This window comes from Phodopus roborovskii, unplaced genomic scaffold, assembly GCF_943737965.1.
Source record: "Phodopus roborovskii unplaced genomic scaffold, PHOROB, whole genome shotgun sequence".
Taxonomy (NCBI): Eukaryota; Metazoa; Chordata; class Mammalia; order Rodentia; family Cricetidae; genus Phodopus; species Phodopus roborovskii.
Window position 1 is genome coordinate 855565 of NW_026125680.1, and position 23618 is coordinate 879182.

The 23618-nt window shown below is 45.5% G+C and overlaps 1 protein-coding gene and 1 pseudogene across 1 annotated transcript; one reads left to right on the plus strand and one right to left on the minus strand.

Moving 5' to 3' along the window:
• Positions 1-1708, minus strand: Sowahd (sosondowah ankyrin repeat domain family member D). The gene has a single exon (XM_051178413.1). It carries the CDS (start codon positions 1477-1479, stop codon positions 505-507), a length of 975 nt encoding a protein of 324 aa, XP_051034370.1. The 5' UTR covers positions 1480-1708; the 3' UTR covers positions 1-504.
• Positions 1709-10551: 8843 nt separating this feature from the next.
• On the plus strand, positions 10552-11747 carry LOC127217454 (heterogeneous nuclear ribonucleoprotein K-like; annotated as a pseudogene).
• Positions 11748-23618: the final 11871 nt, after the last annotated feature.

A 23618-nucleotide genomic window follows, 5' to 3' on the forward strand; every position in this document is an offset into this window, starting at 1 on the left:
TTTGTTGTGTGGAAAGGAAGAAAATTCCACTTTAATGTACTTAAGGACTCATTCAGGATACATTAGGCCAGGAGCAGGTAAGGCCTGACTAGTCTTAGGAGCAGGTTGCCAGAGGCTAATGCTAACAGCCCTGGGAGATTTGCTAACAGCAGATCCAGGCAGGCAGGTGTTAGGCATTTGCTCTGCATCAGTGGTTTATAGTCTTAAATTACTTTTTAATATTTTCTATTAAACTAGAAACGGCTACTAGACGTGTAACATTCCTTCTCTCTTCCAAGGAAGATTACGATCTTGTAACATTGGAGCTGCGCATCAAGGCCAGCCTGGTTCTTGGCTCTCCTTCTCTATCGATTCTTCTGACAGTTAGCCAGTGGCGGGAGACCTGGCATAGCACTGGGGGGCCAGACGTGATCTGCCCTGTACAGGCCCAAGCTGCATCAGAGGAGCATCTACTTGGGTAGGGTTAGGAACAACAATGGGCTTTCTAGATAGTACACGTCACCTTCAACGGTCCTGGATGAAGGGGAACAGATGGCGCAGAAGGCCATTGCCTTGTCTTCCCTGGTTGCCTGATGCCTTCTCTTTGGCGGGCTGAGCTGACACTTTGTAGCGTGTTCCCATGGACTTTTGGCGCAATGCACTTGGGGTTCGTCTCAGCGACCATCCAGTAGTGCTGCTGCTGTTGTTGTTGGCGTTATCGCGCTCTTTGTCGCGTTCCATCTCCCATTCTTCTGCGCCAGATAGCTCCCGTAGGCTCTGAGAAGTACCAGGTCGCAGATAGTGACAAGGCCGGTGGCCACTGTGATCGCGACGAGTGGGGTCAGCCCCCAGAGCTCCCACCAGCACCTTGATGACCATATCGTGGCCCTGCAGAGCCGCCAGGTGGAGCGGTGTGAGGCCACCGCTGCCCGGGGCGCTCACATCAAATGGCAGTCCCTGGCGCTGGGCAAAATCATGCAACAGAATGAGCTCCTCGTGGAGCCCGTGCTTTGCCAGCCAGTGCAGCACGCTGTAGCCAGTGATCGGGTCGTCCCGCAACAGCAAACTGGGTTCAACCTCCAGCAACTCCAGCAGCACCTCAAAACGGCCCTCGGCGGCTGCCAGAATCCACGCGTGCTCCCGTGGCTCTAGGCACACTCGGCTGCTGCCCTGTCCACTGGAACGGCGGGACCCAGGCGCAGCTGGCTCCAAGCACTCCTCCGACAGCCACCCGGAGGGAGCCGCCCCCTGCAGCCCCGTGAGCTCCCGCAGCGCCCCCCGCCGGCGCGTCCCGCTCGCCCCAGTCACCATCAGGGTGCTGTGGAAGATCGGCTCCCGGGATAGGGTGGCACTGTCTGCGACGGCTTGGCCCTTGTACCTGCCAAGGCTACAGATGTCGGTTCTGTTGGAGCCGATCTGCAGGGTGCTGGGCGCCTTCAACTTGACTGGCTCGTCCGAGGCCTTGGGCAGCGGGTTCGCGTCTCCTTGGGGCTGGGCCATGATCTTGCGGCTGCCGCCTGGGTGGCTCCGATGGCTAGCGTTCGTTGGCCTTCCAAGGGCCCCACGGGGAGAGGAACTGGCGCTGGCGGTGGGGAAGGAAGAGTCTTGAGCAACTGGGCTCCGAGGGAGGGAGTGAAGAAGGGGAGGAGAAGGACCGGTGGGAGGGAGCAAGCCGCCTTTGTGGGCGGTGGGGGGCGTGGAGGGGTGGGCGGTCTAGTAGCGTCCCCTGGATCAGCCAGGCTTCTTCTACAAGCTGGGTACCATTCAGCGACCTAATGACACGACAGGCTCCACCCCAAAAGGCCAGGTGAGTGGTAGTCCAGCCTCCAGTACCTGGTAGACAACTGGGTGGGGGGTGTTGGGCTGGTATGTGGTGCTCTGGTCACCCTGGTTGTCAGCATTCTAGCAGCTGCTGGGGTGAAGAGGCCCTAAGTAGCCTCCTTGCCTGTGGGCCGAGCTGGGCTTCCACTCACAGTCTTCAGGAGCCGCATCTTGGAGCTTCAGGGGCGATCTCTCCCTACCCTGTCTTCCTTCACTCTTATCTCTTCAAGAATCTTCCTGCACTTTGTCCCTGTGCGCCTTCTCCCTAAGCCTTGGGGAGGCAGCCTGGCCTCTCCGTGTGACTCAGGCTCCTCTACCCTGCCCTTTCTGTAACCTTGACCTTCGTTGCAATACCAGCAGCACTAGAGTGCTGTCGGGGATTCCTGTGGAGAAACTTGAAACCAGGTAGAAGATGTATTTCCCAGAACCCAGGCTTCTCCCTTCATTACTTCTCTGGGTTGGTCTGAAAAAGCAGTTACAAGTGACTCTGACCCAGTGCCACAGAAGCCAGCTATCCTCTTTCCAGCGTCATTCCCGATAGCCTTAGGAAACTTGCTGATGCTACTAACTCATAGCTTCTATTCTTTTGAAAACGGTGGGTAGTTTACCTTTTTGTTCCAACATTAGACTCCTTTTAGTCTTTTCTTTGGCCGGCAGATGAATTTGATGTTTGCTTGATTTTCATTTTTGTTTTGAGACAACATCTTACTCTAGCCCAGGCTGGCCTTGAACTCCTGGTGAACCTCTCTGCCTCTTGTCCCAAGAGATGGCAGTTCTGGTATTTTGGAGATAGGGTCTTATGTGGCCAAAGCTGGCCTGGAACTCAGTATGTAGTCATGTCCTCCTCCCCAAGTGCTGGGAATAAAGGTTGCCAAATCAGTTCTCCTCTTTAGATAGCGGTTCTTAGCTCCTCTCCCCTCCAGAAAGAAGAAAAGAGGGGGCCAGAGAAGGCTTTGGCTTTGGAGGGGGGATAATATGATGGGGGGGGGACAGGACAGGGGGTGGTAGGGGGGACAGAGGACGACAACAACCATGACAGATGGGTCATGATACAGGTTGTGTTTGGAAGATAATTTGGGGAGAGGTAGAGGCAGGACACCACACTATTCAAGCAGTTCAGTTCATGGTGAATGGGGACTAAAGTGAGCCCTCCTTTCTGGGTCCTACAGTGGCACCAGCCATGGACAGTGTCAGACAGTGGCTTTTCTGCCTTGTTCAAATATTTGGGGCCAGCTCTAAATATCTTGAGAGTTCCTCATCTTGAGTATATGAATTTGAACCTGTGGGGTTTTTTTAATATATATATATATATATATATATATATATATATATATATATATTCATTCAGCACTAGACACTGCCAGATACTTTATATGTGCCAGCTCTTACTTCTTCCCATGGTCTTAGGAACTAAGAATCATTCCTGCTTTCACTTAGCAGAGAAAGTTAGACCACTTGCCCAAGGTCACCCAGCAGGAAGTGACAGAGTAAGTCCTTGTGACACGGTAGCCTTTGTTCTGGCACCAAGAGATTGTCATGCATGCCAGGTTTATCTGCTGTGGATCATTCCCACAAAGCACCAAATTGCAGCCAAATGGCTGAGTGTCCTTGCTGAAGTCACCTCCCACTTGCCCTCCTCTGCCTAGACTACCCTCCTCTTCCTTTGTCTCTTTTAAGTTAATCTATTTATTAATTATTGTTGCTGTTGTTCATTTTTGAGACAGGGTTTCTCTGTGTAGTCCTGGCTGTTCTGGAACTAGCCCTGTACAAGGCTGACCTTGAACTCAGAGATCCTCCCACCTCTTCCTGAGTGCTGGGATTAAAGGTGTGTACCACCACGGCCTAGGAATTTTTTAGGGTTATTTTTTGATAATAGGGTCTCATATAGTCCAGGTTGGCCTCCATCTCCTGACGCTACTGCCTTCACCACCCAAGTGGTGGGATTACAGACAGCTGTCACCATGCCTGTCTCTGCTTTGTTTTTTTGTTTTTATTTTTTGAGATAGGATCTTTTTACATAGCCCAGGCTAACCTAGTACTCACTGTATAGACCTGACTCATCTTGAACTCTCAGAAATCCCCCTGCCTCCACCTCCAATTACCTTAACACTTCTGTCTATCGAAGTTCTTCAACATTTTAAGATCAGCCTCAGTATTCACCTTATCTAGCCAGCTTCCTCTGCCCTGGCCCAGAATGACCTTCCTACTTGCTAACCCCCTGTTTCTATTGCTCCACTGTTACCCCACTTAGAGTGGATTGGCTATTATATTTCTCCTCTTTTTTCTAACAGGTTAATTAAGTTGCTTGATGAGCAGAAGAAATGTATTGCAGAAGAAATGAATGGGTGATACCTCGCCATGGGTTGGTAGCCAGGGAAAATGTGATTTTGCGTATATGACTGTATATGTTCATGGTTGAAGAGTCCATACCAACTGCTATAACCAATCTGTGGGACTTAGCAACTTGTTGATTTGTTCAATTTATAAAAATAAAGAAAAATAGCGATTAAGTTGTTTCTCCCTTGAACAAAATGGCCCAAGATACCTCTTGGCCTCTGTGAATTCCTTAAAGACGAGGGGCCTCTGTGAATTCCTTAAAGACAAGGCCCAGGCCCAGAGTGGGCTCTAAGCCTTTGGGCTTTCATTTTCAAAATGAACCCCAATTGACAAGCAGCTATTCCGTTGCTCTGGAAACTCCCCTCTGTAACCCCAAATCTGTAAACACCAAACCACATGCATGCACACACACACATACTTCCAGAATATCTGAACAGCTGCAGCAATATTTTCTTTAAATCAAAATGCCAGCATGGAGAATGCTAGATGGAAGAATGTTTGAACTAGTAATTTTCCTTGCCACTAAGCAGGCAGTTCCCTTCCTATCAGCATTAATAATATCTGTAGTTCCAGTTCAAAGGCTGCAAAGGCAGACCTGCCCAGCACCACACACCCATGACACATATGCCCTTGCTAAACTTTATTTCCAGAGCCCCAAACCACATTGCCTCTCTAGTGACTAGTTTCATCTTTGCTTCAAGGGCTCTCTCTTCTCTAGACTGCCAGCTGTGCCATGATCCACACAACCCTAGGACCCTTGTCTATTTCAGCAGCAAGGAAATGAGGTAGAAGGAGTGAGAAACAGAGGGGGTACAACCAACCCACGAAGCAGCTGCCAGCCTTCATCTTACTCACATGTTCAGGATGGAACCTAGGGCTCACAGGCTAGACAAGTGCTCTAACACTGAGCGACATCCCTAGCTCTCATCTAGTCAAACCCTTGGAAAGAACTGACCCAGAGTTAGAAGGTAGCTGTGGGCATCACCATGCCACCATTGCCACACCGAAAGTTGACTGTAGGATTGGTAATTTGTGTTGCTGCCACTGGAATATGCCTAATGTCTCTGTGATTTTCCTTAGGGATCCTGTACTATGCCAACGAAGAGAAATTGTTTAGAGAGGCTCTAGCCATATTGTCTAGGCTGGCTTGGACCATAAGCTCCTTCTGTTTCAGCCCACTGAGATTGGGCGTTATGGTGTATGCCACAATGTCGTGCCTAACAGAAGTCTTTTTGGTTGTGATTTGAGAAAGGGTCTCACTATGTATCCCAGGTTGTCCTCCAACTTGTGATCTGTTTTTTATACACTATGTGGGTATGAGGGCATGGTGCTTTGTATGGAAATGGCCTCCATAGGCTCATGTGTTTGAGCACTTGGTCCCCTGTTGATGAAACTGCTTAGGAAGGATTAGGAGGTGTGGTCTTATTGGAGGAAGTATTTCTCCAAGGGTGGAGGTTGAGGTTTTCATGTTATCTCCATCTTCAACTTGTATATCACAATGTACACTCAAAGCTGTTTCTGCTGGCACACCTTTGCTTCCCCTCACAAACTCTAACACACTGGAACCATAAGCCTCAATTAACCCCCACTTTTGGGTTTTTAAAGACAGGGTTACTCTGTGTAACAACAGCTCTAGTTGTCCTGGAATTCACGCTGTAGACCAGGCTGGCCTCGAACTCACAGAGATCCTCCTGCCTCTCTGCCTCCTGAGCGCTGGGATTAAAGGTGAGCACTGCCACCACCTGGCTTTTCTAAATTGCACTGGTCTCATTGTTTTGTCACAGCAATAGAAAAGTAATTAACAGAATGTGTGGCCAAGAATGGATGTTTGAGTGGTGGTGGTGGTGATGTGTGTCGTACATGTGCATGTGGCATACGTGTGTGTGTGTGTTTGTGTGTACACTTTTAGGTGTGCTCTCTGGATGTCACTTTCCCCTTCTTGAAGCTTTTTTTTTTTTTAACGCTATGAGATATTAAAATTTTTAAGTTTTTCTTTTATTCCTTGTGCATATGTATGACTCATGTATGTGTGTGTGTGTTTGTGTGTACATGTGTTAGTGTGCATGTGGCAGCGAGCACCTTTGCCCAATGAGCCATCTAGCCAACCCAGGATCTCATTTTCAATATTTTTCTCTCTAGTCTATGAACAAGCTATACTTAGTACGTTCCTAGTAATTTGAGATTATTTCTTCCCATACATTCACTGAAAAACAAGTTACAGTCTTATTTTATGAGCTGGGGATGCTTAGAGTAGAAGGTAGTAGAATCACCGTGTCCACAAGTGCTCAAAATGACGTGGCAGAGGGCAGGGAGCAGAAAGAAACCTTTCGGCTTCAGTGGAATCAGGAAACATGCCTTAATACTAGGGTTCTAACAACCTAACTGGAGTCCAACAATACACCTTCGGATCTGAAGTGTAAGAAAAACTATTCCACATTTTATCGATACTGTGAAGAAATGAATGCCTTCTCCAGGAAAACTCTGGAAGTATTACCACATGCCGACACACGGGGGCGCTCTAGCGAACAAATGATTGAGAAAACCTGAAAGGCAGGATTCCAGCCTGGGAAGAGGCTTTGCAGGTGATGGGAATTCAGGCTTGCTTGGGGAGGGGATGCTGCTCACCCTTGGCTTTTAGGTAGTTTCAAGGAAAGAGGTACTCTTGCCAAGACTTCTGGTAAAACATAGATGTTACCCTGAAGGGGAGGGGAACCATCTGGAGAGAGAGAGAGGAGAGGGTAGTGAATGGCACAGTGTTTCTCACTTAATTCAAAAGCTAGGAGTTAAATCATTGGTAGATCACTTGCCTAGCATTCATTTGAAAGGCCTTGTGTTCCATTCCCGTCACTAAAAAAAAAAAAAAAACAAACAAACAAAAAAAAAACTTCTGTAATATTGAAGTCTTGGAATAATACTGTTAGAATTTGAAGCATGCTTTCCTCTTCCTTTTTTCCTTTCTTCCTTCCTTCCTCCCTCCCTCCCTCTCTCCCTTCCTCTCTCCATCTCTCCCTCCCTCCCTCCCTCCCTACTTCTTTCTGTGTGCTTGCCTGTGTAGGGCTGGGGATTGAACTCAGGTCCGCACAGGTGCTAGATAAGTGTGTTCTACTACTTGTGTCATCTAGATTGGTCTGTAGCTCCAGGACTCAAGCGATTCCCACCTCATGTCCCACCCTCAAGTATAGGCTCAAGGTCCCTGGCACTTAAAAATTATTTAACTTCATTTTATGTGCACATGTGTTTTGGCTGCATATTTGTATACATAGCACATGCATTCAGTGTTCAAAGTCCAGAAGGTATCAGATGCCCTGGAACTGGAGTTGGCTGTACATGTAAGCCATACGCAATGGATGTTAAGAACTGAACCCTGATTCTCTGCAAAAGCAGCAAGTGCTCTTAATTGCTGAACTGTCTGTCCCATGTTTATCTCCATTTCATACATAGGATTGAGGGAGGATAAATGACCCTCCCAAAGCTACCTTGCTCAAAATCCAGAGAGCATTCTGGGTGTGGTGCAGTGTGCCTGTGATTCTAGCATTCTGGAGGTAGAGGATAAGATGTTTAAGGTGATCCTTGGGTTCAAAAGCCCAATCCAGGCCCAATGTTTCTCCCTCTTTGCCTACAGATCAGCTTGTATATTTTAGTGGTTGTTTGCATGCTGCCACTAGGTTCCCCATCATGATGATAATGGACTAAACCTCTGAAACCATAAGCAAGCCCCTGATTAAATGCCTTCTCTTAAAAGTGTTGTCTAGATCATGGTGTCTCTTCACAGCAATAGAACTGTGTGACTAGAAAAATTAAGAACAGTTGCTGTTTTTCTAGAGGGCTGAGATTCAGCTTCCAGCATTTGGTGGCTCAGAGCCACCTGTAACTTCAATCTAGGGGATCCACCACCCTATTCTGATCTCTGCATGTGTGTGGTACATAGATATACTCAGGCATGCACAGGTGGGCATATCACCCCAATAGTATTTTTTTTTGAAAGGTCTTACTCTGTATTCAAAAGTCTTGTTCTTTGTGCCAGGCATGGTGGTAAATGCCTTTAATCCTAGCACTCAGGAAATAGATAGAGGCAGGTGAAGGATCTCTGAATTTGGGGCCAGCTTGGTCTACATGGAGAGTTCTAGAACAGCCAGGGCTCCATAGTTAGACCCTGCTTCCAAAAGAATCCTACTCTTTGTTAGGGTTTGTCTTGATTTTAAGTACTGGGAATACAATCCAGAGCCTTGGCACAAATAGGCAGCTAGTCTACCATAGAGATATCACCTTGTTTTGCTTATTTTTATTTTGGGTTTTTTTGAGACAGGGCTTCTCTGTGTAGCCTTGATTGTTCTGGAACTTGATCTGTAGAGACTAGACTAGTCTTGAACTCACAGAGATCTGCCTGCCTCTGCTTCTTGAGTGCTGGGATTAAAGGCGTGAGCCACCACTCTCCAGGTAGTTTACTTTTTTGTTTTATTTATCCTACGCGTGCCATTGTTTGAGCTTGTGCCACAGTTCATGTGGGAAGATCAGAGGACAACTTGTGGGAGTCAGTTCTCTCCTTCCACCATGTGGATTGATCTCAGATTTTAGGCTTCTTAGTAAGCACTCACTGAACCATCTTGTTCACTGTGGTGATTTGAATAAGAATGACTCCCATAGGCTCAGCCCATGTATTTGAATGTTTCATCATCAGGGAGTGTGGTTTTACTTGAGAGGGATTAGGAGGTGTGGCCTTGTTGGAGGAAGTGTGTCACTGGGGGTGAGCTTTGGGGTTTCAAAAGCCCAAGTCAGTCCGTTTCTCTTTTCCTCCTGCCTGCCATGGTGTACAACTCTCCAGTACCATGTCTGCCAGTGTGCCACCATGTTCCCTGCAACGATAACAATGAACTAAACTGCTGAACTGTAAGTAAGCCCCAATTAAATGTTTTCCTTTATAAAATTTGCCTTACTCATGACATCTTTTCACAGGAATAAAGCACTAAGATACTTGCTCCTCCAAGCATCTCTTTCTTTGAGACAAGATCTTGTTATCTTGTTATGTAGCTGAACTGGAACTTGCTATGTAGCCTAGCCTGTGCTCAAATTTGTCGTCATCCTGAGGCCTGGGATTATAGGCATGTAACACTACACTTTGAAAAAGGTTTTACTTTTATACCATGAACAATATCAACAAGTCCTATAACCATCACACATTTCAGTTTTTAACATTTTTTTTTGGTGGGGTCAGGGGTATCGTTTCAGAGCAGATATATATATATATATATATATATATATATAATCTGTATTTTGAGGTTTACGTTTTTGTTGTTGTTTCTTGAGACAGGGTTTCTCTGTGTAACAGCTCTGCTGTCCTGGAACTCACTCTGTAGACCAGGCTTGGTCTAGAACTCACAGAGATCCACCTGCCTCTGCCTCCTGAGTGCTGGGATTAAAAGCGTGCACTACCAAAGCCTGGCAAGTTTTATTGCATTTATTTGGTGTATATGGCAGTGGCACATGTTCACAATGTATGTTCATTCGTGATTGCGACTGTGTGTGTGTGTGTGTGTGTGTGTGTGTGCGCGTGCGCGTGGATGGCCTGTGGGGTTTTTCTGTCTCTGTGTATCTTTGTGTGTTTGCTTCTTTTCCATTGTTTTTTGCATGCTGCTAGTCAGAGCAACATTCACTGCTCAGTGTTTCTATATTTAAAAAAAATTGCTAATAATATATCTTCTCCTTGTTTTCCTTTCAGTAGCCCAGAAAAAGAATGCACTTAAGATTTCATCATTTTAATAGATTCTAGCAAATACAAAGCTGGAACTTTACAGACATTTTTCTTAGCTGCAGATAAAACTTCCATTGCTGTCTTTTAGTATAATACTGATTGCTCAAGTCATCATCAATGGTTTTAGATGCCTCTCAGGAGTGTTTTCTGACAAAGGCATGCATTTCAATTTGTCACCACTATGTTTCTCAGACATTATTTTGACTATTTTAACAATGATATGCAAAATATATGTCTCCCCAAAGGGCTGGATGAGTGATTTTTGTCTTGTTTCTAAGCTAGAAATTTCAGGACTCAGTTGGAGCTGCTGGGTAGTAGAGCACATACCTCCAGTGTTATTTACTACACCTGGGTTCCATCCCCAGTACTGGGGGAACAAAGGAGCTTCAAATAAGTATATTTACTTGAAAAAAATTTTTCTTTTTCTTTTTTCTTTTCTTTCTTTCTTTTTTTTTTTTTTTTTTTTTTGAGACAGGGTCTGATGTAGCCCAGGCCAGTCTCCAACTCATATATAGCTGAGGAAGGACTTAAACTCTTCTTGTAAATATTGTTTCACAGAGCTGCAGATGTCATTGTCCTCTGTTTCTCTGCTACACAAATACCACAATCATGCTTATCTCCCACTCCAATTGGTTCCTATTGGTGTATCCACTTCATACAAGAAAATGGAAACCGAATGGCCAAAAGAAAACTTCCCCACCGCTGGAACCAATGATGAATTTGGTAAAGGCCTGGCAGAAGCTCTGGAAGAGGAACAAGCGTTAAAAGTCCTAGAAACACTGATGAGGTGGAGGAACTGTGTGCATCTTGCTTCAGAGCAAGAATGCTGGGTAAGTGGTTGGAAAGGGAGGCAAGAAATATTAAGGCTCTCTGTACAGACTCCAATAGTGGCCCTGAGCACATACTAACCAACAGTGCTGATGTTCAAGTAGTTAGAAAAATTCTGAAGAAAGCCATTTCTGTCTGGGAAGAGGGCCTGCAGTTGCCATCACACACTTCAACCAGTCAGTTCCTGCTTGAATCTGATGCTGCAGGATGTTTAAATTATCGGCATCATAAAGGAAATGACTTGACCTGCAAGTCGAGAATATTGAATCATCAAAGTTTGGCAGGAGGAATTATTAATGTAAAAGGTGCTAAAATACAAGGAATTGTAAAAACAAAACAAAACCAAACAAACAAACAAAAAACACTCAGACAACAATCAAGCTTTTCCAGGAACACTGCCCTCACTCCATGGACATAGTTGTTCTTGTTTGAGGTAAGGCTGATAGGGTTGTAGAGTGAATCAAGGTCATGCTGAACCTTATATCTGACTTTCCCACCAAAGGATGTGGACAAGTGTATCCCAAATTTTCTGATGAAACCTATGAATATGGTGGTTTTACAAAAGTGTTTGATGACAACTGTGGATGGCCCATACTAAGAGGTGATACTGACTGATTGCATCCTGGTTGTGTGGGCATTCCAAGCCTCCTTCTGGAAGAGATTATGATATGAGCCCTCGTTGAGGAGCTCCTCCTCCTCCTGGTCAAGGTGGCTGGGGTGCTAGCAGAGCTTGAATCTTCCTCTTTCTCCAACACCACTTAGAGGAGATATAATGGCTTATCCAGGAGAGGAAGGCATAGACACTACTGTGATGATATGGTTGGGTTCAGTGCTGATGAAATTTAAGACTATAGACACATGAAGCCCATCAGAATGGCAGGTGGCTTATATGCCATAGGGTGGTTCTGGATATGTTTATTCCTATGCAGGGGGTTGTAGTTCATATGGTAATTCTGGCAAACCTATTATCACCACACAAGTAACTACTCCCAAAGATTTGGCTGGATCTATTATTGGTAAAGTTGGTGGGTAGATTTAACAAATATGTTGCAAGTTAGGAGCTTGCAATCAAATTTGATAAGTGTAAGGCGTACGGTTTTTCCGCCTGCCGCCGCCGGGTCTTGTCCTGCCGCCGCGCCAGCCCCAAATAATACACAGAGACTCTGTATTTGATATTATGCTGTTGGCCCGGTTACTTGTTTCTTATCGGCTAGCTCTGCCTTAATTATTAACCCATTTCTGCTGATCTATGTATTTCTCTTACCGGGGAGCCGGCGGCATACCGCTTTCTTCAGACTCTCCATCTTGACTCCTCCTTCCTCTTCCTATTTCCTCCTTGTCTCCTAGTCCCTCCTATCTTCCTTTCCTATTGGCCAACAGTCTTTATTATTACCCAGTATGAGAAACATATACAGAATGACATCTCCCATCATCTCCTCTTTTCTGTCTAAATAAAAAGAAGGGTTTTAACATTAACATCTGAAAATTGGGTCACTACCATTACAGGAACATGGGAGCACATACAGAACATACACTGCGGTGGTCTGAGTGCAAATGGCCCACATAGGCTCATAAAATATGTGCATATTTAGTCTCCAGTTGATGAACTGTTTGGAAGAATTGGGAGGTGTGTCCTTGTTGGAGTAGGTGTGATCTTATAGGAGGTGGTAGGTCACTGGGGGTGGGCTTTGCATTTCAAAAGCCTAGGCCACACCCAGTGTCTCTCTCTTCCGGCTACTTGCAGATCCAGATGCAGAACTCTCAGCTCCTTCTTCAGCACCATGTCTGCCTGCATGCCACCATGCTTCCCACCATGATAGTAATGAACCGTAAGCGCACCCCAATTAATGCTTTCCTTTCTCCAAGTTGCCTCTGACTTCAACAACTGTGGAGGACCTGGGGTGGCTGTCCATGCTGCCAGCTAGTAAGTCTCTGTTACTCTCTAATCATTCAGGTAAAAGTTTATCCTTCTCAAGAACTCTGATGCTTTTGACGACTGTTGTTCTTTTGCTGCAGCTGTTGCCTAAGAAACACAAACAAGAGACTCAGTGCCTACATGGAGTTTATTGAGAGAGGGGAGAGAGATAGAGGGGGTAGCTGGTGGCCAACTGAAAGCAGGAGAGAGAGAGGAAACAGAGAGGGACCAGAGAGAGAAACCAGAGAGAGAGCAGAGAGAAACCAGAGAGAGAGCAGAGAGAGACTAAAGAGAGAGCAGAGAGAGACTAAAGAGAGAGCAGAGAGAGACCAGAGATAGAGAAGCACTTAGTGCACTTGCTTTAAAAGAGGCTTGCACATGCGTAACTGAGTCCTCTGGCCACCAGGTAAAGCTGACCTAGCGATGACAAGGCCATGAGCGTCCCGCCCATCGTGGGGCGGGTGTCAGCTGGCTGCTAGTTCCTAACAAAGACTGGTAGCTTTGTCAGCTTAAAGCACAGCCAAGGCTCCAATTGTTAGAAAACAGATTTCAAAAATGGGTATTTTAAGGTTGCTACTGTTTATAGTCTTAACATTAATCAATACAGTTTTAAGAAGCTACTAATCCAATTCTGACGGAGTACTAAACACCATACTATGCCACTATATGATCACATCTATAACTATGACCTTACAATTAAGGTGTTTTCATTGTGCTAAAAATCTGCCAGCTGCATGTTTTAAATTCTTTCAGCCAAATCATTTCTAACATGAGTATGCTGCTAATATGTCTTAATATTTTTGTTTTCACAAACTAAAGGATTCTTTTAAGTTCCAGGGAGCAGAATTGGATCCATTTACAGGTCAGATTCACTCCAAATAAATATTACTCAACTTTTTTCCTGGCCTCGGGACTTCCTAACCTTGTCCCGGGACCCCCTTGGGAGCCCCTCCCCCACCTCACACTTCTCCCATTAAGTACTAAGACCTAAGAGAAAAAAACCTAACCTTGTCCTCTGATCTGCTAGCATGTTGCCAGGTCTCAAAGAGACGCCAGAGCCCCATACTGTCAGAGCTGTGATGAAACAACCAGCTACCAGGACGTGGCAGCACCCCAGCTTTCTCAGATCCCCCAAAGACTATCTACACCCCCAATTCAGCAGGAAGCAGTCTCCAGAATTCAAAGTCCTTATTCCCTAACCTGCCACGCCCAACCCCCACCTTTTTAATAACAATAAGAGTTGGGAATGTTAGGAATCAGCAGCCAGCTGACACCCCCCCCCCCGCCCGCCCCGACGATGGGCGGGACGCTCATGGCCTTGTCATCTCTATGTCAGCTTTACCTGGAGGCCAGAGGACTCAGTTACGCATGCGCAAGCCTCTTTTAAAGCAAGCGCGCCAAGTGCTTTATTCTCTCTGCTCTCTCTGCCTCTCTCTGGTCCCTCTCTGTCCCCCCCCCCCTCCTGCTTTCGGTTGGCCACCAGCTCTTTCTCTCCCCTCTCTCAATAAACTCCACGTGGGCGCTGAGTCTCGTGTTTGCGTTTCTTAGGCATTAGCTACGCAGCAAAAGAACAACAGTATTTGCTTCAGACCATCATGGAGCAGTAGGCAGATGCTGAAGGATTCTAATTCAAGATGGTTTTTCTTTTTATAATATGAAGCAGTGCTCAGAAAAAGTTTTTGATGACCAGTAGAAGTCTAGAATTTTTATTTATTTATTTATTTATTTGTCTGAATCTGTTTTAAAAAACCAACATTCCTCTGCTTCATAGGTGTTCTGAGTCTGAGGTGTAGTGAAATCATTGCCATTCATCAGATGCCATGTTTTAGGACCTCACACACAGGAAGAGCATGCAAAACTAACACTGACATTTTGGAGCAGCAGCAGAGTGAATGCATTTTATTTTTTTTTTCAATATTGGGGCCTTAAAAGATACCCCCATATAATTATTGTGAACACCTTGCTTTATGGTCACTGTAATGCTGGGGGGCAGGACAGGGAGGAAAGTAATAGTCTACCTGTCCATGGCATTTGTTCAGAGCAGTGTGCAGAACGTAATGCTCTTTAGCAAGGAATGTTTTATGATTTTAAAAATAATTAGTGAATATGAAAACTTGTATATTATTTTATTATTTGTGTGTATGTGTGTGAACATTCACACATGGTTATGCCCACACACATGAACATGTACATGCTGTGGCATAAAGATCAGCAAGCAGCCAGAGAGTGGTGGCTCACACCTTTAATCACAGCACTAAGGAGGCAGAGGCAGGCTGGTCTCTGTGAGTTCGAGGCCAGCCTGGTCTAGAGAGTGAGTTCCACAGAGAAACCCTGTCTCAGAAAAACAAAGTTCATCAAACTTAAAGGTAGTCTGTCTTACCTTCTGAGCCATTATCCCTGGTCCCTGGGTTCAAACTCTTGGTCGTCCTGCTTCTGCCCCCAGCGCGAGATCATAAATGTGTGCCAGCACAGCCACTTGATTTCTTATCAGAACCAGTTTGCTTACTACTTGTGTTTTGTAATGGGGTTCCTGAAGAGCTCAGAGCAGAAATGGGAGCTGTATTCTGTCTGCCATTTCCTCTTTCACTAGTGTTCTTCATAGTATCTTCGTGTAGGCTGGGGTTTCTTGGTAGGAATCTTGCCAAGCCACTTTTCCATTTGAGGACTAGTGCTTTTGATAAAACCAGATGACATAATTTGTGAATTGGCAGCCTAATGAAAAAATTGCACAACTTTGGGATATGATGAAGAGAAAATGAAAGAGGATGGGCACCCATTCTCTTTGATATTGTTACTTCTGGTCCCCCTTCACCATGTCTAGCAAAGACCATATCACAAAGGGACTGAATGAGGGGAAAGTTGGCAACTCACGTTTTATTTAATTTCTTTATATATTTTTAAAGATTCATGTGTATGTATACATGTGTCTATGGCTATATTAGTAGACATGCACATGTATATGGAGGTGCCCATGGAGGTCAGAAGAGGGTGTTGGATCCCTGGAGCTGGAGTTACAGGGGGTTGGTGAGCCACCCAACATGGGTGGTAGGAACCAAACTCAGGTCCTCTGGAACAGCAGCAAGTGCTCTTAACTGCTAAACCCATCTCTCCAGCCCTTTTATATTTTTGTTACCAAATGCATATAAGTAAATAGTCTACACCTCAATAAATCCATTCTTTTATGCTCCATTTTGGAGACAGTTTATTACATCAAAACTAATTTTCAAATAATATGGATGGGCATGGTGGCACATGCCTGTAATCTCAACACTTGGGAGGTACAGGTAGGAGGACCTTGACTTTGAACCAGCGTGGGCTACATAGCAAGTTCCAGACTTGCCTGGGGTAGACAGCCATACTCTGCCTCAAACAACAAGTAAGGAAACTGGGTGCTGACAAGTGGAGAAACTCAGTCATGAACGTATACTAGGTTGTGACGGTGCCAGCATCCCTAACTTGTGTTTGGCCTCAATGCTTCTGCCTCTTCTATGACACTACACGTTTCTGGTTTCTGACACTGGAATGGAGGAAGATTTCTTAACTGTATTGTCTCATCGGGGAGTGCCTTTCCCTCTGGGTAGAATATGGCAGAGTAGGGATTAGGATCACAGCAAGGATGTGTGTGGGCAATGCTCTCACTATGTGTGTGACACAGTGATAACCATTCAATCCCCTCAGGTGTCCCGGAGACATCTACTAGTAGAACCTCTGGGAAGTGGCTTACCCACAGACCCAAAATGCAATGTCTCCTAAGCCATACCCGGAACTGCCTGTCATCCATCTGCCCCAGGAGTATCAATAGTGTTAGTTTTGTACCAGGCACTGTACTGCCTTCCCTGTTTCTATCTCACTGAATTCCCACAATGGCTTCATAAGAACAGTGATGGGAGATGTCATTCTGTATATGTTTTTCATACTGGTTAATAATAAAGCACTGTTGGCCAATAGGAAAGGAAGATAGGAGGGACTAGGAGACAAGGAGGAAATAGGAAGTAGGAAGGAGGGGTCAAGATGGAGAGCCCGGGGAAAGCAGTATGCCGCCGGCTCCCCGGTAAGAGAAATACATAGATCAGCAGAAATGGGTTAATAATTAAAGGCAGAGCTAGCCGATAAGAAACAAGTAACCGGGCCAACAGCATTGTATCAAATACAGAGTCTCTGTGTATTATTTGGGGCTGGCGCGGTAGCAGGACAAGACCGGGCGGCGGGCGGAAAAACCTGAACTCCTTACAGAACAGTGTTGTCAGGGATGGGGAGATGATAACTCAGTTATTCAGAGCATGTACTGCTCTTGCAGGCAACCCAAGTTCGGTCCTCAGCACCCACATTAGGTGGCTCACAACTACCTGTAACTCCAGCTCCAGGGGATATAATACCTTCTCCAAAAACTTGTGAGCATGCACATTCATACACGTGTACATGCACACCCACCAACCCTTGTGTATTATTCCCATGTTATAGATGCAGAACTGAGGTTTAGAGAGAGTAACTTGTCCAAGGCCAGTGATAACAAGGGGCAGGCCATCTACTCACAGATCTGGTAGCCTTCAATCATTGCTTAGATGGAGAATAACAGAATTGCCTTTTTCAGGGAAATGGACCCCAGACACATCTAGAGTGGTACAGACTGTGGATCGGTGTGTGACTAATGAAGTAAGAAAGGAAACTGGGGCTGGCAGGATAGATCAGGGTTTTACAGAGCCTGATGGCCTGAGTTCAACCTTTGGGATCCACATGGTAGAAGGAGAGAACCAAATCCCACAATTTGTCTTGTGACTTATACACACACTCAGTGGCACTACCCCCATACAAATGTAATTTTTCAAAAGAAACTAGAATGCTGAGTATTATATATGACATACAGATTTTTCTTTATATACTTTTAAATTTAAATTTGAAACAAGCTTGTTTTACATGTCAATCTCAGTTCCCTCACCCTCCTGTCCTCTCCTGCCCCTCCCAACCAACCCTCATCCCATCCCCCTTCTGCTCCCCAGGGAGGGTGAGGCCTTCCATGGGGAGTCTTCAAAGTCTATCATATCATTTGGAGCAGGGCCTAGGCCCTCCCCCATGTGTCTAGGCTGAGGGAGTATCTCTCTCTGTGGGATGGGCTCCCAAAGTCCATTCATATACTAGGGATAAATACTGATCCACTACCAGAGGCCCCATAGACTGTCCAGTCCTCCTAACTAACACCATATTCAGGGGGTCTGGGTCAGTCCTATGCTGGCTTCCCAGCTATCAGACTGGGGTCCATGAGCTCCCCCTTGTTCAGGTCAGCTGTTTCTGTGTGTATCTCCAGCCTGGTCTTGTCCTGTTTGCTCATCACTCCTCCCTCTCTGCAACTGGATTCCAAGAGTTCCACTCAGTGTTTAGCTGTGGTGTCAGCTTCTGCTTCCATCAACTACTAGATGAGGGCTCTAGGATGGCATATAAGGTAGTTATCATTCTCATTATCGGGGAAGGACATTTAAGGTAGCCTCTCCACTATTGCTCAGATTGTTATTTGGGGTCATCCTTGTAGATCTCTGGACATTTCCCTAGTGTCAGATTTCTCTGTAAATCTATAATGGATCCCTCTATCATGGTATCTCTTTTCTTGCTCTCCTCTATTCTTTCCCTGACTCAATCTTCCTGCTCCCTCATGCCCACCTCTCCCTTCCTCTCCCTCCTAACTCCCTCTCCCCTACCCCCATGCTTGCAATTTGCTTGAGAGATCTTGTCCCTTTCCCCTTCTCCAGGGGACCATGCATGTCTCTCTTAGTGTCCTCCTTAGCTTCTCTGGTGGTGTGAATTATAGACTGGTAATCCTTTGCTGTATGTCTAAAATCCATATATGAGTGAGTACATACCGTGTTCATCTTTTTGTGACTGGGTTACCTCACTCAGGATGGTTTCTTCTAGTTCTATCCATTTGCCTTCGAATTTCAAGATTCCACCCCTCCCCTGCTGAGTAGTATTCCATTGTGTAAATGTACCACATTTTCTCCATTCATTCTTCAGTTGAGGAGCATCTAGGTTGCTTCCAGATTCTGGCTATTACAAATAATGCTACTAAACAGCTCTGAGATACCATATTACTCCAGTCAGAATGGCTAAAATCAAAAAGCACCAAAGACAGTTTATGCTGGAGAGGATGTGGAGAAAGGGGAACACTCCTCCACTGCTGGTGGGAGTGCAAACTCATACAGCCACTTTGGAAACCAGTATGGCAGTTCCTCAGGAAAATGGGAATCAGTCCACCTCAAGATACAGTAATTTCACTCTTAGGCATATACACAAAAGATGTGTACTCATACTACATATAAATTTTAAAAATAAATAAAGGAGATTAACTGGATCTCAAACTTAGGATGTAGAAACATATATATATATATATATATATATATATATATATATATATATAAAATTTTATCGTTTTGAGTTCTAGCAAGTTCTGTAGTTCCTTACAGGGAATAACATGCTTGGAATGAAAATACCTACTCTCAGAATCCCTGGTCCCAGGTTCCAAGACAAAGACTTATCTGCCAAGTCCCAACTGGAGCATGAAGCCAAACCTACCTTCAGTATTTTCTGGCTTTTGTTTGGTCCATGAGCAACCAGCAGGCATTATAGAAATGTGCTAACGCTGTACCGTCCAAATGCATTATTGATTTCTTTTGAGATTTAAAAAAATTTGCTATTTCTGAATCTCTCTCTAGTCAAGGTTGGTGTGGAACTCACTACATAGTCTAGGCCAGCTTCAAACTCATAGCAATCCTCCTGCCTCAGCTGAGATCACAGGTGTGAGCTGCTATACTTGGCTTGTGACTTTTAAACATTATTTTCTAAAAGTATCTGTTGCTGACACTGGAAATTTAGGAGATGAAGCAAAAACTTTGTCTTCGACTACTCAGTTAGAGAAGCACTAGCATCGACAGATTCCATCTGCTACCAGTGGCCCTGCTCTGTCATTCTGAGAACAAGAACAGTCAATACCAAGGAAAGGAAGTAGCAAGCTCCCTGACAGTGGTCCCCCAAGGAGTTCAGGAGTAATTTAATCTCCAATGAGTTGAACCTCAGGGTTTGGGAAAAGCAGAGAGATCTGGACTTGTTCCTCTCAGAAGATTTTGAAGAATAGAATGCTTGGCCTTCACTGACAAAAGATTGAAGAGCCAATCTAGCCTGCATTTCCCAAGCTCCTTCTGTAGTGCTGCAGTCAGCTGCCAGCAAGAGAGGGCACCAGGGTGCTGCCCTCCAACTCCAACATGCTGCCATGTCCCCAGTGTCGGCTGCACATCACCACTTCTCTAGACATGACTGGACACAATGCAGCTGATGGCTACGGCACAGGACAGAGACTACATTCCTAGGAAGTGGAATTTAAGGTTTAGGGAGCTCAGGGTCTGAGCATGTGTCCAGACCACCAGCATTTCCCTTCTACTTTCTGCCACGCACATGCTGGCACCCCAGCCCTGCATCCCCTCCCACCACAGCTCTGCTTGATCGCTCTTACCCTAATTTCATTTCTCTTCACAGTACCCCAGAGTCTGAACACTCAGCCTCACACTTTATCATTTCCTACCTTGAGTGGGTCTCCAATGACTTGTGTCTCAATTCTACATCTGGTGTCACCAAGTGAGCACAGAGGGAAAGGCAAAGATTGAGCAACCAGAACTGGAGTGGAGAGGGGAGTAGGACTTAGAGAGGGCAGGGTGGTGGTGGTGGGCAGCTGCCAGTTCAGACTGAAAGCATGGACAGTCCATGCTAAGAATGGCATGAGACAGTGCTGGAGGGCGAGTTCCTTGGAGCTGCAGATCTCCCTTTGGGCTAGAGCCTAGGGAAATGCCGAGCCTTCAATTAAGGGTTCTTTGCTTATCAAAAGTAGCTCCAGAGTGGAATGGAGAGGAGATGATGTCTTCTTTCTTAGCCTCATATTCCAAGCTCTTTAAGACCTGCCTCTATTATACTGATAAAAGCTAACACCAACGCTGCTGAGATGGCTCATTGGGTAAAGCAACTTGCTGCCAAGCCTGACGACCTCAGTTTAATCCCTGGGACAACATGATGAAAGGAGGGAACCAAATGGCACTAGCTGTCCTCTGACATGCAGTGTCCCATGATATGCAGGAGTACACAATACACATGCATAAACAAAAATAAATATGTAATAAATATGTAATAAATAAAAATAAATATGTAATAAAAAACCAATTTTTAAGAGCTTGTACCTGGCTGGCCAGTGGTGGCACATGCTTTAATCCCAGCACTCAGGAGGAAGAGGCAGATGGAACTCTATGGGTTTGAGGTCAGACTGGTCTACAGAGTGAGTTTCAGGACAGCTAGGGCTGTTACGCAGAGAAACCCTGTCTCGAAAAACCAACCAACCAACCACCAAACGAACAAACAAAAACAAACTTGTGTCTGGTAAGCTTTTCCAACCTGCCACTGCTCCAGCTTTAAATCTTCAAACAAACCTTTCCAATCGGTGCCCCTATTACTTCCATTTTTTAGATGAGGAAACTGAGGAAGAGTAGTTAAGTGACTTACCTGACAGCTGGCATATATTGAGGCAGTGTGACTCTAGTTCAGGCTCAGCTCAGACTTTACATTGCTGAAATAGTCACCTTGTGGTCAGTGCCTTCATTGCACTGACGTGATGGAGTGGTTCTGATGGTGGGCATCCCAGATGCAGAGGGACTGAATGGGGAGAGGATTCTGGTCACACATATCTTTCTTGGTGGCACAGATGGCAGTACATCCAGGCTTTGGGTTTGTGGACTCTCATCTGGAAGACCACAGCTGCCTCATGTGGTGCAAATCAGAGGAGATTAACTCTAACTGGAGTCCTTATCATTCCAGCTGACCTGAGGCTGCTAGTAGGTGCTTTGGGTATTTTTTAGGTTTTGTTTGTTATTGAGGCCCATAGAGATGGCTCCTTTTCATCTTGCCTCAAGATCAGAGAGACCTAAAGGTCTAAGGCTTGGCTACTGCAGGATGTTTTGGTCTTGGTAGCAGATGTCTTTGCTAAATAACAACAGACACGGGCTCAGGTGTAGTTACCAAATGACCTTCAAGGCCAAATGACAGGTGTAGTTACCAAACCCTTGGAGGGTTAAGGGAAGAAAGTCTCTTTGCTCCTTATACATGATAATAGAAGTCTTCTGCCATGTTCCCCTATTGGTTGGGGTATATATGAATGTTGAAGAATAAACTTGGGGCATTCAGTATTCACTGGATTTGCCTCCCGACTCTATCCTGTGTCTCTGTCTTTTTTAAAAGCATCTATACCTTCCCTTTCTCAATCTACACTTCCCCTGTCAGGTAGGAACTGGGCAAGCTGGCTGGATCTGACTGAAGGACCACAAAGACAGGTTACCACAGTTTTTTTGTTTGATTTTGTTTTTCAAATGTGTGTTTCTCTGTAGCTTTGGAGGCTGTCCTGCAACTCAGTAGACCAGGCTGGCCTTGAACTCAATCTGCCTGTCTCTACCTCTTGAGCTCTCTAGAGCTGGAATTAAAGACATGAGCCACCACTATATGGCTGTTTTTTTTTTCAGACAGAGACATTCTATGTAGCTTTGACTGTTCTAGAGTTCACTATATAGTCCAGGCTGGCCTCTTACATAGATCCACCTGTCTCCCAAATGTGACAACACACATAGCATGGTGTGTTTGTTGATGGCACTCTGCATGTGTATAGGTTGAGTTCACCTAAACCATTCTGACTTCAGATGTGAAGAATCTGGTGAAATCTCCACTTGAAGTATTGTTGGTTGTATTTTTTTTTCATCTAGAGATCATCAAAAGATAGGGCCTGTGCCTTTACTAGCACTGACTCTGTTATTGTTACCTGTGTCTTCTGTGGTCTTAGAGAGCTGTATCTGGGGCTGGAGAGATGACTCAGTGGTTAATAGTACTTCCTGTTCTTCAAGAGGACCCAAGTTCAGTTCTCAGCACCCACAGCATGTGGCTCACAGCCTCCTATAACTCCAGCTTCAGAGCTGTGCCCTTTTCTAGCATCTAGAGGCATGTCCATACACACACACAAATAAAGGTTGGAAAGATTGCTCAGTGATTAAGGCCATCCATTTCTGTCCCAGGGGACTAGAGTTTAATCACTCATATGTCTGGCAGTTCACAACTGACACCCTCCTCTGGACTCCTCCAGCACCCACACAAATGTGTACATACCCACACTACACACACACAAGCTCATAAAAAAAAAAAAACTAAATGCATCATAAAAAAAACAAACAACAAAACCCCCTAGCCCCGCCTGGCCTTGCTGGGCTAGTGAGTGATCAGGGTCAACAGCCTACTGGGCACTCTAAGACCCAGAAGCCTGCAGTTGTTCCCCACCTGTCAGGAGGTGCTTCCGGCTCTTTTGCAAGTTCAGCTTCTCCCTGAGGAATCTAGCCCAGCTCGGACACCCATTCTGGTTGCCAGCTGGCATCATCCAGACTTCTGTTCCTAGGGCCCCCTGGCAGCCACTTTGGCAAGAGCAGTCTGAGAAGAATAGTCACTTGATTTGTTTTCAGTCTGCCAGACGCCTGGAGCTGCTGGAAGTGCGTGCAGATGCAATAACTCAACATGGTTTCCCTCGCCCAGATCTGGAGGTGGGGTTGGGGCAGGATCCACTCCTTCCAGAGCAGATAGGGCCCGTGCATCTGATCTAGCGAGCTGGGCAGGTTCCAAACTGATCCACACATTTCAAAGACTCATTAAATGCTAGGGTTTCTTCCTGCATCTCCTTCTGAGCTCACATAACACTTGTTTCCCAGGGCTCCAGGACGATTTTTTTTTTTTTTTTTTGCAAAGGAACAAAACGGATCCAAACATACGTGCAAATTATTCATATGTATGAGTGAACAATGAGTAAGCCCACAGATGGATGAGACTTTGACACCTAAGCTGTAGGAAAACCAGGAGTCTGGGGGTAGAGGCTCAGGAGACCTGTATTTTATTGGTCTGGCAAGGCTTCACCTGGAGTATCGTGCTCAAGGGTTG